Source organism: Rhodotorula graminis (genome assembly GCF_001329695.1).
Source record: "Rhodotorula graminis WP1 unplaced genomic scaffold RHOBAscaffold_12, whole genome shotgun sequence".
Lineage (NCBI taxonomy): Eukaryota > Fungi > Basidiomycota > Microbotryomycetes > Sporidiobolales > Sporidiobolaceae > Rhodotorula > Rhodotorula graminis.
This window is the reverse complement of record NW_017264939.1, coordinates 257895-273877: the sequence shown is the minus strand read 5'-3', so window position 1 is coordinate 273877 and position 15983 is coordinate 257895. Positions and strand designations below refer to the sequence as shown.

The window sequence follows — 15983 nt, the reverse complement described above, 5'->3', positions numbered from 1 at the left end:
AGCGAGTCGGCCGTCGGTCCTCGTCGCCCGCTTCCCCGGCTCGACCACGACCTCGAGCACCAGTGCAGCAGCGCCTACTCGACTCGCAGGCTCTTTATTCAGGCCCGACAGCTGCGCCGCACACCAACACGCCCCCGTCGCCGTCGACCACCCTCGCCTCCCCACCTCTGCGACCCCCTCGGCCCTCGACTCGCCGCGCCCAACGATGCACCTCCTGCCGCGCGAGATCGACAAGCTCGTCATCTCGCAGGCCGGCACCCTCGCCCAGAAGCGCCTCGCCCGCGGCCTGCGCCTCAACGTCGCAGAGGCCACCGGCCTCATCTGCGCCGTCCTCCACGAGCTCATCCGCGATGGCAACCACTCGGTCGCAGAGCTCATGAGCATCGGTGCGTCCCTCGTCTCTCTCTTGGCCATGCCCCGGAGCGATAGTCTCTCGCACGAGTCGCTCGCCGAGACGGAGACGTGGACGGGCGAAGCGGGCGAGGCGGCGATATCCTCAACGAGGCGTGCTGGACGAGCGAGGGATCGCGCACGAGCTCCGTCGAGGCGTCCCGTGCCACTTGGCGAGCGCGATAGGGCTGGGCTCGAGTCGCGCTCCTTCGTCCGGCTCGACGACTTTCACCTTGCCGTGACTCTCAGGACACGGTCGACTGACACTCTCTCCCTCCCTCCCTGCGCAGGCAAGAAGATCCTCGGTCGCGTTCACGTCCAACCTGTGCGTCTCGTGACCCACACTCATCTTCTCCGGCGAAACTTGACCGTCCTGCCCCCCGCAGCACGTTCCAGCGCTTCTCCACGAGCTCCAAGTCGAGGGTGCCTTTCCCGACGGCGTCTTCCTCGTCACCGTGCACGACCCGATCTGCAGCGCGTCGGTCGACGACGACCTCACGCTCGCCCTGTACGGCTCGTTCCTGCCCTTGCCTGCCGAGGGCGTCTTCCCCAAGGGCATCGAGGAGCCTGTCGGCCTGTCGGACGACGAGCTCCCCGGTGCGCTCGTCCTGCGCCAAGAGACGATCCGGATCAACGAGGGCCGCGAGCGCATCAAGCTCAAGGTCACCAACACGGGTGACCGGCCGATCCAGGTGCGTCCACCGTATCCGCCTTCTCCACTCGCCAGCTCCTCACGGAGCGAGCGGGACACTGATACGCCGATTCGCCATACGCACAGGTCGGCTCGCACTTCCACTTTAGCGAGGTGAACCGTGCCATGTCGTTCGACCGCGAGAAGGCCTTCTTCAAGCGGCTCGACATTGCTGCGGGCACGGCCGTCCGCTTCGAGCCGGGCGACACCAAAACCGTCACGCTCGTCCAGATTGCCGGCAACCAGGTCGTCTCGGGTGCGTCCCCTCGTTCCCTCGTCACCACGTTCCGAGACCCGCAGAGCCGGACCCTGACCCTCCTCGCGCGCTCAACAGGCGGCAACCTCCTCCTCAACACGGCCTACACCAAGGACTTTGCCGACCTCTCGCTGTCGTCCAAGGCCCTGTCGCGCCTCATCTCGCTCGGCTTCTCGCACTCGCCCGAGCCGTCGGCCGTCGCGTCGTCCGACCCGGCGCGCATCGCCCCTTACGAGCTCAGCCGCGAGAGCTACGCGAGCATGTACGGCCCGACCGTCGGCGACCGCGTGCGGCTTGGCGACACCGAGCTGTGGGTCGAGGTCGAGCGCGACGAGACGGTGTACGGCGACGAGTGCAAGTTCGGAGGAGGTGCGTCGGCTCGTCCTCTCGCCTCGCCGTCCTGGATCGTCGTCGCCCCGCGACGACCCTCGGCGGCTGCGTTCGACGAGACTGCCGACTCACGCTGCTCTACACGCCCGCAGGCAAGGTCATTCGCGAGGGCATGGGCCAGATGGCGAACCAGCCCGACTCGGCGACGCTCGACTGCATCATCACCAACGCGCTCATCATCGACTGGAACGGCATCTACAAGGTGCGTCCCTCCTCCTTCTTCGGTCACTGCGTCGTCGCCGTCGAGCGAGAGAGCTCACTCGTCGCCGCACGGTCCGCTCGCAGGCCGACGTCGGGCTCAAGAAGGGCAACATTGTCGGCATCGGCAAGGGCGGCAACCCGGACGTCATGGACGGCATCACCGAGGGCATGGTCGTCGGCGTCAACACCGAGGTCATCGCTGGCGAGAAGCTCATCCTCACGGCGGGCGCCATCGACGCGCACGGTGCGTCGGCTCGTCCTCCTCCTCTCGAGCCGTCGTTCCTGCCCATGGGGCTCGACGACGACGTGTACACGGCCCTGACGACGTACCATCCGGCCCTGACGACGTACCATCCGGCCCGCAGTGCACTACATCTGCCCGCAAAGCTGCACCGAGGCGCTCGCGAGCGGTATCGTGCGTCGGCTACTTCCTCTTGTCTTTCTCGGCCTGCGCCTGCACAACACGTTGCCCCGGGTCCGGTTCGAGTTCGGCGTGAAGAGGTACTGACGCTCATGTACCTGCGCGCAGACGACCGTCATCGGCGGCGGCACCGGGCCTTCGGCCGGCTCGTGCGCGACGACCTGCACGCCGTCGCAGACCTACATGCACACGATGATGGCCGCCTCGGACGACCTGCCGCTCAACTTCCTCTTCACGGGCAAGGGCAACGATAGCGGGCCAAAGGGCCTCGAGGACCAGGTCCGCTTTGGCGCGGGAGGGCTCAAGCTGCACGAGGTGCGTCGGCCGTTCTTCCTCTCTCTCTCTGCGCAGCTCAGCGGTCTTCGGTCGTACTGCGCCGATGCTTGATGAGGGGGTCGCCCTGACGCTCGCGTACCCGCAGGACTGGGGCACGTCGCCCGCCGCCATCGACGCCGCGCTCGACATCGGCGACCGCTTCGACGTGCAGGTCAACATCCACTCGGACACGCTCAACGAGGCGGGCTTTGTCGAGGACACGATCGGCGCGTTCAAGGGCCGCACGATCCACACGTACCACACCGAGGGAGCCGGGTCCGTCCCTCCTCTCCCTTCTCCTCGCTCGTCCGGACCGTCTCTGACCTTCTTCCTCGCGACAGAGGAGGACATGCACCCGGTGAGCACGCTCGTTCCACTCGACGACAAGCGCCGCTTGACCCGATACTGACCCGCCCTCGCCGCAGACATCATCCAGGTGTGCGAGCTCGAGAACGTCCTGCCCAGCTCGACCAACCCGACTCGCCCTTACGCTGTCAACACGCTCGACGAGCATCTCGACGTGCGTCCCAAAATCTCCGTGTCGCATCGTACGAGGAGGAGGCGCGTCGACGAGCGACTGACGACCCCTCTTGCGCGCGCAGATGCTCATGGTCTGCCACCACCTCGATCGCTCCATCCGTACGTCCCACCCCTCGCCGCTCCCACCCAGACGCCCCTCGTCGCTCACTCTTCGGGCCCTCTGTCCGCAGCTGAGGACGTCGCCTTTGCCGAGTCGCGCATTCGCGCCGAGACGGTCGCAGCCGAGGACGTCCTGCAGGACTCGGGCGCCATCTCGATCATCTCGTCCGACGCCCAGGCCATGGGCCGCATCGGCGAGGTCGTGTCGCGCACGTGGCGCACGGCCAACAAGATGAAGGAGTGCGTGGGCCCGCTCAGGGAGGAGACGAGGGAGGGGGTCGACAACGAGAGGGTCAAGGTGCGTCTCAGTCGTCCTCTCGAGCCGTGTCCGTACGCCCACAGCATGATGCTGCGGTCGTGGCGGTGAACTTCTGCGGACGACTGACTCGCTCCCGTCCTCCCTCTCTCGCAATCTCCTTGCGCACCTCGTCCTCCCCGCAGCGCTACATCGCCAAGTACACGATCAACCCGGCCATCACGCACGGCATCTCGCACCTCGTCGGCGACGTCGCCGTCGGCAAGCTCGCCGACCTCGTCTTGTGGAAGCCGCACAACTTTGGCGTGCGGCCCGAGACCATCATCAAGGGCGGCGTCATTGCGTGGGCCAACGTGCGTCCCTCTCTCCCTCTCTCTCTCCCAGCCCTGTCTCTCGTTCAGCAGTATTGACGCGCTTCTCGTGTGCGCAGATGGGCGACGCCAACGCCGTGCGTGACCTCCCTCGCGCCTCGAATCGAGTCGACCTTCCCAAACTGACTCTCTCCCTTCTCGCCTCGACTCTCGCCCGCAGAGCATCCCGACCGTTCAGCCCGTCATTGGCCGACCGATGTGGGGCTCGCACCCGAAGGCGGCGGCCTTGACCTCGATGCTGTTCGTCTCGCAGCTCTCGATCGACACGGGTGCGTCGCTCGGTCCTCCTTTCTACGTCGAGCCGTTCCGTGGCTCGCTCCAGGGCAGCCGTCCTCCTTCGCGTCGAGGTATCCACCGACAACCTGAGCCCAATTGACCTCGTCTTGCCCCCTCGTCCCGCCCCTCGCACCCTTTCTTCGCTCGCCCGCAGGCACGATCGCCTCGTACGGCCTCTCGAAGCGGGTCGAGGCCGTCAAGAACTGCCGCAACATCTCGAAGCGCGACATGAAGAACAACACGGCGACGCCAAAGATGAAGATCGACCCGGAAAGCTACAGGGTGCGTCGTCCCTCTCGCCTTTTCCGCCCTTGCCTTGTCCCTCTCTCCTGCCTCCTCCTCTCTCGCGCCCCCTCTCTCTCGACGACGAGCACGATGACTGAAAGCACGTGCACAGGTCGAGGCCGACGGCGTCCACTGCACGGTGCCGCCGGCGACCAAGGTCGCGCTCGGCCGAGGGTACATGCTGTTCTGAGCGGCGAGCGGGTTCTCTCTTCTGTAGCGGTGCGCTGTCTGTTTGCGCAACTTTGTGTGTCTGTCCTCGTGTCTGTCCTCGAGCCTCTCGAGAGCTGCTCTCGGACCCTCAGAGAGAAAGAAAGAAAGATCGGGCGCAGCGAATGATCGTGCACGCCTGCCGAACTACCGCTTCTCGCCCTCACCCTCGCCCTTGCCCTCACCCCCTATCCGCGTCGCCTGGCCCAGGTCGGGCAGGACCGACCCTGCCGGAATCCCCTCCTGGCCGTGGCCCTCTGCGGCGAGCTTCTGCTCGAGCTCCTCGGGCGAGAGGTAGACGTCCTTGGTCGCCGAGAAGAGCTCGTAGAGCTGGCCGATCTGGTCGGCCGAGAGCTGTCGTGGTGGCAGGTCGATCGTCGAGGAAGAACGGGAAGGTCGAGGAGCGCGGGAGGTGGGGGAGGGAGGACGACGAAGGAGAGTGAAAGGGTCAGGTTCATGGCTCGGCTCGTCTTGCGCGCACACCGAGAGGAGGGGGAGAGACGACGCACCGTCTCGAGGATGCTCGGATCGAGCGCCTTGCCCGGCTTTGCCCTGCTCATCTCGTCGACCCGCTCCCTGCGCACCGCCTCCTCGACCTCGGCCGTCGCGCCTCGCTGCGGCGCCGCTCCGGGCAGCTGCGCCTCGTGGTAGTCGAGGTACTTCTTCCACTCGGACAGGAACCCGACGATGTGCAACGGGTTGTCGGTCGAGCGCGTGCGGCGGAACTCGGCCTGTTGCCGGGTGGGTGGTGATCGAGAGGTCAGCGCTCGCTGTCGGAGGGGAGGGGGAGAGGCGGGCGCACCTTGACGTAGTCGTCGCCAAAGATGCGCAGCTCGGCGGGCAGGACCTTGCGGTGGACGCGCAGGAGCCGGCGGTAGAGTGGGAGAGGCGGGAGGAGCTCGGCGGCGAGCTCGGCGGTCGCGTTGGGCGACAGGCCCTGAACACCTGCTGCGAGGAGGCGAGTCGAAGCTCGGAAGGCCATGGCGAGAGAGCGAGTGTGTGGTAGCAAGCGGAGCTGCGGGAACTCGAAGGTGGCGGAGCGTCGATGAAGTCAGCGACTCTCTGCAGCAGCTCGCCGTGCAGCGCGCTCTAGCTCTGGGCCACTCTCACAGAGTCACGAGAATTGTCGAGAGACTGGACCGGCGAGAACAGGATGCGAGTCGCGAGAGGAGCTACGCCGCCGTCGACGTCTCGCCCGCCGCCTTGCCCGCACCCTGGCCGCCGCGCCGCCTCTTGCTCTTTGTCTCCTCCTTGGGCGCAGGCGCACCCGGGACGGCCGGCCGAGCGGGCTGGACAAACGCCGACGACGCGACGCCGGCGTCGAACGTCCCCTCCTCGTCGTCGTCGCCGCCGCCGCCGTTGATGAACGCCTCGTCCTGCGCTGCCCAGATCGGCCGGTCGGCCTCGTCAAGCGTCACGTTGACAAAGACGCGCCCGTCCTCGGCGCTCGGGCGCGACAGGCGCGCGAGGTCGTCGCCCTTGCGGGAGCGCAGCGCCGGCTCGCCCCGCACGCCGTCGTCGTCCTCGTCGACGAACGGCACGAGGCCGTCGTCGTGCTCGTCGGGCGCGATGACGCCCGTCGTCTCCTCGGCGACGACCGAGCCCTTGCCCTTGGCCGCCGGGCGCACCACCTTGGTCTGGACTTTGACCTTGCCCGTCTTGCCGTCGAGGCGGAGGACCCTCCCTCCCGCACCGCCCTGCGCCGCCGCACCGCCCCGGGCCCTGCTCAGCTGCTGCTCCCTCGCGCTCGCCGCCGCCCGCTCCTCGAACGTGCGCTCGATCCGCTCGGCGAGCCCGCCGCTCCCGCCGCCGGCGTGCCCAGCGTAGCTCCGCTGCGCCTGCTCCGCGCGCCGGATCCCGTCCATGTCCATGCCGAGCGTCGGGAACCGGATCGCGGCGCGCTCGCGTGCGTCCTGCTCGCGAGCGGCGGCGGCGCGGCGCTTCTCGCGCGCGATGAGGTCCTCGCGGCGCGACTGGAGCGCGGCGATGTGCGACGCGGTCGTGGCCGACGAGAGGAGGGGAAAGTGCAAGCATGAGGGGCAACGCAGGGCGGGGCTGTTGAGGGTGCAGAGGACGAGGGCGCAGGAGGGGCACAGGGGGATGTAGGGCGAGAGGGGGTGCTGGCGGGCTGCGCGCGATGAGGTCCACCAACAGTCAGATCCGGATATCTCTGGCAGAGATAGATGCGCTCGAGAGAGTTGAAGGAGGACGCACCTTGGCAGAAGCAACTCCTCTTGGCCTTCTCGGCCGCCCTCGCGTCAAACGCCTTGAGCTCCCTCCCGATCTCGAGCAGCTCCTTGACCGCCTCCTCCGACAGCTCGAGCTCCGGCTCGGCCTCCTCCTTGCCCTTGCCCTTGCCCTTGCCCTTGCCGCCCTGTGCGCCCGCAGGCTGCGCCCTCGGCGCCGGCGCCGGCGCCACCCGCACCTGCACGCCTCCTGCGACGGCCGCGCGCGGCACGCTCGGCGCCCGCCCTCCTGCAGGGCTGTCGTTGCGCGCCTTGCCGTGGGGGCGTGCGCCGCTCGTGGTGCCGAACGGGCTCGGCGCGCGCGAGCCCGCAGGCGTGCTGGCCCAGGACGAGGTGCCGCTCGCGGCGGCGGCGGTGGTCGAGGCGGCAGGGGCGGAAGGGAAGCGGTAGGCGAGGTAGGACGCGATGAAAGATTGCGCGGCGGGACCGGGTGCGAGGAGGGACTGTGGCCAGGACGAGGAGGGTCAGCAAGCGCGAGGCGAGGGGAGGTGGGGAGGAGGCGGAAGGGAGGGAGGACGCACATCGAGGTAGTTGCGCACTTCCGACTGGCTCTGGAGCGATTCGAGGTGAGGCAGAAGCTGCTCCTTGGCCGTGTCGCTGCATGGTGGACAGTGCAAGGTCGGGTGAGGTCAGGACGAGGGAGGTCGGCAGAGCGCAACGAGGACAAGCACGGCGCACCTGTCGAGTCCCGTGAGCTGTGCGAGCGATGCAGCAAAGGCGGCAGGGGCCATTCTCGCGGCAGCTGTGGCGGCGAGGCGAGTAGACGACGACCAAGAGCGAGTCGACCCCGATGAGAGCGGCTGGTCGACTCGACGACCGACAAAGCACCGCGACGAGCCGTTCTTTCGGGCTCACTCGCTCTCTCATACTCTCACAATGTGGACGAGAAAGGCAGCGAAAAGTCCAGAGGCGAATAGCGCGACAGCCTCGCGGCCACGGTCACCGCTCGCGGGGGAAGGCAAAACGACGGCTGCACTGCATGGTTCCCTGGCTCGGGCGCGAGACAGGTTGTACAGGGAAGAGGGAATTAGGGTCTACTTGTCCGAGTCTGCCGGCGAGGGAATAGGGTCAGCGCTGAGTACGACGGCGACAGCCGGCGCCGCCGCCCGCGCAGGGCTGCAGCGCCGGCGCGCAGAGACGGGGACTCGCAAAGACGCACAGTCGAACAGGCCCTGACCGCTCTTCCTCCCCTTCTTGCCCTCGCCGACGAGCTTCTCGAGCAGGCCGACCTCCTCGACCTGCTTGGCGTCGATCTCGCCCGTCGAGACGCGCTCGGCGCGCCAGCCCGACGCGATGTGCGACAGCGTGTCGAGGCCGACGAACTGCGGGCATGGACGGATGGGTGAGTGAGCGAGGGCGCGAGGGAGGGGGAGGGAGGGAGACGAGGACGCACGTCCGAGAGCTCGAGCGGGCCTGCGTTCGTCAAGGAAGGCCAAAGAAGAGTCAGTTGACGTGCGCCTAGACTCTTCGAGCTCGTGGTAGACGGGACGCACCCATGGGGACGCCGGCACCGAGCTTCATGGCCGTGTCGATGTCCTCAGGCGTCGCCTCTCCTCGTTCGACCATGCGGATCGCCTCGAGGAGGTACGGCACGAGCAGGCGGTTGACGATGAACCTGTCGTCGGGAGCGAGTGTCAGTGGGCGACCATGGGTGGGCGAGGAGGAGGGAGAGAGGAGAGGGACGGACCCGGGCGTGTCGGCGCACTGGACAGGCACCTTCTTCATGCGCTTGCACAGGTCGAGGAGCGCGGTCGTCACCTCGGGCAGCGTCTTCTCCGTCGAAATGACCTCGACCTGTGCGCGACGAGTCGCTCATGTAGTCAGTGCGCGCGCTCAAGGGGAACGTCCTGACGAGGAGGAACGGCGGCGACGCACGAGCTTCATCTGCGGCACCGGGTTGAACGCGTGGAACCCGGCAAAGCGAGTCCTCCTCGCCTCGGAGCACGTCTCGGCGATGCGCGTGATCGACAGGCTGCTCGTGTTGCTCGCAAAGATGGCCTCCTTTGGCGCGACGTCGTCGAGGCGGCGGAACAGCTCCTGCTTGGTCTGGAGGTGCTCGACGATAGCCTCGACGACGAGGTCGGTCGACGACACGGCTTCGGGGGCCGACGTCGTCGTCGACAGGTTGGCGAACACCGAGTCGACGAAGGCGCGCTGGGCGGCCGGGTCGTCGGGCGACTTCTTGCGGGCGATGCGGGTGAGCGACTTGGTGATGATGTTGCGGCTGTTGCGTGCACGGACGAGGTGTCAGTGAGTCTGGCCGCAAAGAGGCCGAGGTTGGGCGTTGCCGGCTCCTCGAGCAGGTCGAAGGGAGAGTGCCCGCTCGGGGAGAGGAGCAAGTGTCGCCCTCGCGCTGCAAGGCTGCTGCGCCCTTGCGCCCGCTGTCCGTACACCGCCCGACCGCCTGCTGCACCTGCACGAGCCGCCTGTGCCCCCTCGCGCCGCTCGTCGCCCTCCCCACCGGTCGCCCGAGGTAGCCGGACTCGCTCCTCGCTCTCCTCAAGGGGGCAGGGACGCACCCGTTCTCGAGCGCACCGTCGCTCACGTCGGTCATGGTGACCTTGACGCCGGACGCGGCGGCGACCTGGGCGATGCCGGCGCCCATGAGGCCCGCGCCGACGACGGTCAAGTGCTCGATCTGGCGCTGGGCGGCCGAGGACGAGGCGTGCAGGGCGCGGTGCTGGAGGGCGAGGGTCGGAAGAGTGCGCGGCAGGGCGCGAGAGGCGCGGAGGGCGAGCATGGTTGCGAGTGAGCTGGTGGTGAGAGCGAGACCAAGGTTGAGCGTGAGGCGAGTGGGGGTTTCTGAGTCTCTCCGCGGCCATCCGCTCTCGCTCGTTCTCGTGGGAGACACACGGCTGCCGTGCTCGACAGTTACCTGCAAGGAGCGCACGGGCGAGCGAGCAAAGGGCGCGGGCCGGAACCGCTTTACACCTCTCGAGCGCTCGCTCCTCCACGTTCGACAGCTCAGCTATGCACACCGCTAGTCCCCCTGCCCCGCTACGCCCTCCCTCCCTCCTCCCCGTACGCCCACCGTCCCGCGCCGTACCGCAGCGCAAACGCGAGCACCGTCCCGGCAACCTGGCACGCCGCGAGCCGCTTGGTGAGCGTGTCCTCGCGCACGCTGCCGCCGCGCAACAGGAGCAGGTTGAGCACCGTCAGGTTGGTCGTCGCCGTCACGTCGCGCGAGTGCGGGTCGCGCTGCAGGGCGACGAGCCCGACGCGCTCGAGCGCGACGAGGAGCGCGACGCCCGCCTTGTCGCGCGAGGTGCGCTGCACGCGCGGCCGGACGACGGCCCACGACGGCGTGAGCTTGCCCGTCGCCGGGTCGAGGCGCGGCAGGCGGTGGCGCGGGCACGGGACGAGGCCGAACAGCTGCGGCGTCGAGTAGACAAAGTTGACGATTTGCGGGACAAAGAGCGCGAGTAGGGTCTTGCTGAAGTGGCCGAGGATGCCGACGACGGCAAACGCCATGCCCGAGAAGTAGCAGAACGTGTCGCCGACGAACGCTCGGGACGGGTACCTGTGCGAGGGCGAGACGGGTCAGTGTGCTCGAGTGAGTGTGAGGCTGACTCGGTGCGACGGCGCTGGAGCCCGTCTCGACAGCGCCTCGTCGCGAGATCCCGAGAGACATCATCGACGAGTGCGCAAGAGAGAGAGGGAGGACCGGCGCGACGCACCAGTTGTGCTTGAGGAGCCCGAGGCACACGCCGACGAGCGGCAGCATGAAGTACAGGCTGAACGCGTGGCGGTCGGCGAGCTCGCGGCTGCCGTGCGCGAACCCTGCCGTCCACGACATTGCCGCGAGCTGGTCGGGCGGCGGGAGCCGCAATGCGAGGGCGACGGGGAGGTGAGGGACGAGGGGGACGAGGGGCGAGAGCGAGAAGGTGAGGTACAGGAGGTCGTTCAGGATGATCGACAGGGCAATGACGAGGGCTTGCGTGACCTGTGCGAGAGCGTCACATCGAGCGAGAGTCAGTGTCGGGGCTCGAACGCCATGGTCTGACTCGGGACGAGAGCGAGCGCGCACGCACCTCGACTCCGTTGACGCCGGCGAGGATGTTGATGCTATTGGTGCAGAACGTCGACAGCATCGACATGTACAGGTAGTAGAGCGGACCTGTCGTGCGGCACATGTTCAAGATGTCAGTGAGGCCGCTCTCGAGAGTCGCTGGGAGAGAGAGGGGAGACGCGGGCGCACCGAGGTGGACGACGCCGTTGGTCGCGACTGCGCCGAGGAGCTCGCGGATGCGGAACACTCGAGGGAGGACGACGTCGGTGACGCCGTGACCGGCGGCATAGGTGACGAGGAGCGGCACCGACGCGATGACTGCGAGCGGCAAGGAGTCAGCGACGACCGCCTGGGCAAGGAGGAGCGGTCGCGGCTCACTTGGGATCGGGAGCTTGAAGCGCCAGCGGATGTCGAACACGTCGTCGCAGAAGCCGAGAAAGGTGGCGATGAGGAGCGACAAGAGGCTCGCGAGGTAGGTCGCGAACGAGTGGTGCGGGAAGGCGAGCGAGCCCTCGAGGAGGAGGGCGGCGCAAGGGTCGCCCTCGGGGAAGACGAGTTGGGCTGCTGCTGATGCGGTCGTGTTGAGGGTGGGGAGGGAGCTGGGGTGGAAGGCCGAGGGGAGGAGGGCCGAGAGGTAGGGAAGTGGGGCGAAGAGGGCGAGGAGGAGGATGTAGACGGACGCGCCGATGACGCCCGTCGCTTCGGGTCTGCGTGTGGGAGTATTTCGGTTAGGTTCGGCGAACGGAAGGGCGCTCGGTGGATGCGCAGAGCTCACATCAAGCGGTTGCCGGGGAGGTCGTCGTCGTTCGAGGTGGTGTCGCCGTCTCGGCCGTCGCGGGTCGGCGGGGTGGCGAGGGCGGGTTCTTGGCGCTTGAAGCCCGGCTTGAGCATGTCCTTGCCGCAGAGGCCCTTTGCGACGAGGTGGGGGGCGAGTTGTGGGACGAGTGCTGCGACGAGGCGGTACGCAACGAGGGCGAGCGCGACCGATACGAGGACGGTGACGGTGGGTTCTGCCGACTCTTGAGGGCGCGCCATGGTGGCCATGCGTGCGTCGCGTGCGAGTGAGACGAAGAGAAGGTCGGCTCGTCGCCTCGGCCGGTCGCGGGCCGAGGACTTGCTCTCTTCACCCTCGCCCATAGCCTCGTGCGCCCTGCTGCGCTCTTCAGAGGCTAGCAGAGCTCCCCCTGAGCCCACCGAGCCGCCCCGCCTGCGGCCCCAAGCCCTGTCGCTCCCTTACTCGTCCTCATCTCCCCGTCGTCGTCGTCGACTTCGCCCTCGCCCCGTCTGCCCACCATGAGCACCGACCAGGTCGCCCAGCCGGGCACCAGTCGTGCCCTCGTCCTGCGCGTGTCCATCTTTGCCTCGCTCGGCGTCTTCCTCTTCGTGCGTCTCGACCCCTCCTCTTTCTCTTTCTCCGACCTCTCCCCGGACCGGACCCCCACCTCGAACCTCACTGACCCGCTTCCTCCTCCTTGCTCCCTGGCCGGCGCGCCACGACAGGGCTATGATCAAGGTGTCATGTCGTGCGTCCCCTCTCCCGCCCTCTCTTTCACCGCGCCGCCCGTCGCCGAGCTAATCTCCTCCCATTCCACCTTCCCTCGCCTCGTCGCGCACCTGCAGAGGCGTCATCTCGCAGCCCTACTTCAAGGCCTTCTTCCACCAACCGACTCGGGCAGAACTCGCGACCATGTGCGTCCCGCCTCTCTCTGCCTGCCCTGGCGACGAGCGTTCGGACCTGCACGCACGCTCACACGCCCTTCTCCCTCAACTGCAGGGTCGCGATTCTCGAGGTTGGTGCTCTGAGTGAGTCCTGCTTTGCATGGACCCGCTCGTCGCTTGTCGTTGGGTAAACAGGACAGGCGCTGACTCTTGCCCGTTCCCCCGTCCCGCTCGTACCCTCTCTCCCTCCTCGTCTCCCCTCTCGCGCCCGGTCACAGTCACGTCCCTCATCGCCGGCCGCGTCGGCGACATCTTTGGCCGGCGCGCCACCATCTTTGTCGGCGCCTGTATCTTCTCGATCGGCGGCCTCTTCCAGGCCTTCACAAACGGGTACCGCATGATGGTGTTCGGCCGCATCACGAGCGGGTTCGGCGTCGGGTTCCTCAGCATGTGTGTCCCCGTGTATCAGAGCGAGATCTCGCCGTCCGAGAACCGCGGCAGGCTCGGCTGCATCGAGTTTACGGTGCGTCCTCCCTCTTCTCTCTGCCAGACCGAGCACCGAGTTGGGCGTTCGACGACTGACCCTCCTCGGCTCTCGCAGGGCAACATCATCGGCTACGCCTCGAGTGTTGTACGTCCCCTGTCCCGCCTCGTCGCCTCGCCTCGGCCTTCTCAAAGCCCGCGTCCTGACGCCTGTTCCCCTCGCTCCCACAGTGGCTCGACTACGGCTGCAGCTACATCGAGTCGGACCTCTCGTGGCGGTTCCCGCTCCTCATGCAGTCGGTCATCGGCGTCGTCCTCGCGATCGGGACCCTGTTCCTCCCCGAGTCGCCCCGGTGGCTTCTCGACACGGACCAGGACGAGGAGGGCATGGGCGTCCTCGCCGACTTGCACGGCGATGGAGACCCCGAGGACGAGCGCGCGCAGGAGGAGTACCGCGAGATCAAGGAGGGCGTGCTCGCCGAGGTACGTCCCTCGCCTCAGCGCCTTCTCTCTCTCTCCCTCTCTCTGTTCCTCTGTGGGCCTTTGCGACGGACCCTGACGCAGCCCTGCCTCCTTCGCGACAGCGCGCATACGGCGACCGCTCGTACAAGGCCATGTGGCGCCGCTACAAGTCGCGCGTCCTCATCTCGATGTCGGCCCAGTTCTTTGCCCAGTTCGTGCGTCCGGCCCTCTCTCGACCTGTCGTCGTCGAGTCCTCTGTCGTGTGAGAACGTGACTGACGGTTGTTCTTCGCGAACGGGCGCAGAACGGCATCAACATCGTCTCGTGCGTCGTCGCCTTTCCCATGAGCGAGCCAGATCAGGTGAAGGAGGACGACAGCTGACTCTCCCTCCCGGCCTGCAGGTACTACGCCCCGCTTGTGTTCGAGAGCGCCGGCTGGATCGGCCGCGACGCCATCCTCATGACGGGCATAAACGCAATCAGTCCGTCCCTCCCTCGCCCTCCCCTTCTCTGCGCCGCAAGCTCACCCTTCCGCACTCACGCAGTCTACATCCTGAGCACGATCCCGACCTGGTACCTCGTCGACAGCATCGGCCGTCGCAAGATCCTCATGAGCGGCGCTGCCGTCCGTCGACCTCTCTCCCTCCTACCCTCTCTCGCGCCCGCACTGACCCCCTCGAGCGACGCTCACACAGGTCATGGCCGTCGCCCTGTCGCTCCTCGGCTTCTTCCTGTTCCTCGACGCGTCGTACACGCCCGTCGCCGTCGTCGGGTGCGTCATCGCGTACAACGCCGCGTTCGGCGCGAGCTGGGGACCCGTCGCGTGGCTCTTCTCGGCAGGTGCGTCGCCGCCCGTTCCTCTCGCGATCTCTACCGAGGCTCTCTCTCTCTCTCTGGAGCAGGAGCAGAACGTTAAGACTTGTGGAGCGGCGCACACAGAGATCCTGCCCAACGCGTTCCGCATCAAGGGCTTCTCGCTCGCGACGGCGACCAACTGGCTCTGTGCGTCCCCTTCTCACCCTCCCTCCCTCCTTTGCCCTCGTCACACGTATACTGACGAGCCTGACGTGCTCGCAGGCAACTACATCGTGCGTCGGCCGTCTTCGAGGCCAAGAGAAAGCGCAATCACTGACCTCGTCCCGTTCACCTCCCTCTGCCCTGCCCGGTCCCTCTCCTGCTTCGCCGCCGCCTCTCGCCGCACTCGCCTTCTCCCTCTCCTGCCGCCCGCAGGTCGGCGAGATGACGCCCATCCTGCAAGAGACGATCGAGTGGCGCCTGTACCCGATGCACGCCGGGTTCTGCGTCCTGAGCTTCATCCTCGTCTTCTTCGCCTACCCTGAGAGTGCGTCGTCGCCTTCTCTCTCTTCTCTCTTCGTGCGACTTGCAGGCATTGACTCTCGTTCGCCGTGCGCAGCTGCCGGTGTGCCGCTCGAGGAGATGGGTGCGTCGACCGTTCCGCTCTCTCTCATGATTTCTTTCTCTCGAGCTTACTGAACTCTGCCCCATACGCAGACGAGCTCTTTGGCGACCAGCCCGGCCCGACCCTCGGCGCGTCCGACACCGAGTTCGACTCTGAGCGCGCCCCCTTGCGCCGCTCGCACTCGCTCCCCTCGTTCCGCCGGGGCGAGCTGCACTCTCACGGCCCCGAGGTCGAGCCGCCCGTCGTGCCCAAGCGCGACAGGAACCACCGCCGGACGCTCAGCGGCGCGAGCCTGCCCGGCCGGGGCAGCGACGGCGAGAGGGCCGTCAAGGGGTGGTGGAGCGGGCAGGGGAGCGCGAGTGGGAGCGTGGGCGGGAGCAGGCCGACGACGCCGAGGCCTGGGCAGGCGAGGGGGTACGAGGCGATCGAGCAGACGGACGAGGAGGAGGCGAGGCGCTGAGTGGGCGCTCGCTCGTCGGGCGGTGGAGCGGCTTGATCTCTTTCTCTCTCACATCGGCCTCCCTCCTTCGCTCCCTCCCTTTCTTCCACCCTCCCCTTCCTTCCGACCCTTCTGCCTGTCGGCGTCCTCGCTCCGACCGCTTTTGCCCCCTTCCTCCTCGCCGTCACGTCGAGCGACTCGCGAGCCGGTCCTCGCCTTGTAGATACATCTCGTGAAACCAGCCTGTGTGACTCTGACTGCACGCGCGAGATGCTAGAGAGGCTGCGACGCGAGCGAGGTCGCCCACGAGAGAGCCGCTTCTCCTTGCCCCTCCACCGCTCGCGTCGCCCGGCTCGACCGCGCCCCTGCGCTGCAGAACACGCATCCCATCTGGTACATCTCAAGGGCCCGCCCACCGGTTCCCACAGCACTGTGCGTCCCCCCTCCGCCCCCTCCTCGTCTTCATCAGCGCCGAGCTGATCCCCCTCCTCTCCCTCTCCTCACAGGTCTCGGGGCATCGCGAGACTGCCCGACACGCATCTAGTACCAGTACGGCATCCGACGCAC

General features: G+C 67.5%; 6 protein-coding genes across 6 annotated transcripts; 2 read left to right on the top strand and 4 right to left on the bottom strand.

The window, feature by feature from the left end:
- Positions 1-205: 205 nt before the first annotated feature.
- RHOBADRAFT_29257 (uncharacterized protein) lies at positions 206-4751 on the top strand (the record flags this gene model as incomplete). Its single annotated transcript, XM_018412863.1, has 19 exons — positions 206-397; positions 689-715; positions 777-1082; positions 1169-1357; positions 1451-1706; positions 1820-1929; positions 2013-2172; positions 2294-2343; positions 2458-2664; positions 2771-2940; positions 3006-3022; positions 3090-3184; positions 3267-3303; positions 3375-3601; positions 3745-3912; positions 3990-4007; positions 4091-4199; positions 4361-4488; positions 4604-4751. The coding sequence occupies 19 exons, from the start codon at positions 206-208 to the stop codon at positions 4679-4681; spliced, it is 2544 nt and encodes an 847-aa protein (XP_018269089.1). The 3' UTR covers positions 4682-4751.
- A 49-nt stretch (positions 4752-4800) lies between these two features.
- On the bottom strand, positions 4801-5680 carry RHOBADRAFT_55279 (uncharacterized protein; the record flags this gene model as incomplete). Its single annotated transcript, XM_018417767.1, has 3 exons — positions 4801-5052; positions 5208-5429; positions 5501-5680. 3 exons carry the CDS (start codon positions 5678-5680, stop codon positions 4846-4848), a joined length of 609 nt encoding a protein of 202 aa, XP_018269088.1. The 3' UTR covers positions 4801-4845.
- Positions 5681-5870: 190 nt separating this feature from the next.
- Positions 5871-7675, bottom strand: RHOBADRAFT_55278 (uncharacterized protein; the record flags this gene model as incomplete). Its single annotated transcript, XM_018417766.1, has 4 exons — positions 5871-6826; positions 6913-7387; positions 7466-7541; positions 7623-7675. The coding sequence occupies 4 exons, from the start codon at positions 7673-7675 to the stop codon at positions 5871-5873; spliced, it is 1560 nt and encodes a 519-aa protein (XP_018269087.1).
- A 223-nt stretch (positions 7676-7898) lies between these two features.
- Positions 7899-9684, bottom strand: RHOBADRAFT_38700 (uncharacterized protein; the record flags this gene model as incomplete). The annotated part of the gene is made up of 7 exons (XM_018413551.1): positions 7899-7992; positions 8104-8266; positions 8338-8357; positions 8438-8559; positions 8632-8738; positions 8820-9168; positions 9464-9684. 7 exons carry the CDS (start codon positions 9682-9684, stop codon positions 7979-7981), a joined length of 996 nt encoding a protein of 331 aa, XP_018269086.1. The 3' UTR covers positions 7899-7978.
- A 257-nt stretch (positions 9685-9941) lies between these two features.
- On the bottom strand, positions 9942-11452 carry RHOBADRAFT_17417 (uncharacterized protein; the record flags this gene model as incomplete). The annotated part of the gene is made up of 5 exons (XM_018412369.1): positions 9942-10464; positions 10622-10887; positions 10976-11061; positions 11143-11271; positions 11332-11452. Coding segments are annotated over 5 exons (1125 nt in total), but the record flags the coding sequence as incomplete, so codon positions are not given.
- Positions 11453-12202: 750 nt separating this feature from the next.
- Positions 12203-15672, top strand: RHOBADRAFT_55276 (uncharacterized protein). The gene is made up of 17 exons (XM_018417765.1): positions 12203-12336; positions 12454-12476; positions 12574-12642; positions 12728-12756; positions 12891-13135; positions 13214-13243; positions 13327-13578; positions 13680-13772; positions 13862-13881; positions 13960-14039; positions 14103-14182; positions 14253-14397; positions 14497-14559; positions 14635-14645; positions 14788-14899; positions 14972-14998; positions 15070-15672. The coding sequence occupies exons 1-17, from the start codon at positions 12247-12249 to the stop codon at positions 15435-15437; spliced, it is 1737 nt and encodes a 578-aa protein (XP_018269084.1). The 5' UTR covers positions 12203-12246; the 3' UTR covers positions 15438-15672.
- The last annotated feature ends 311 nt before the right edge of the window (positions 15673-15983 follow it).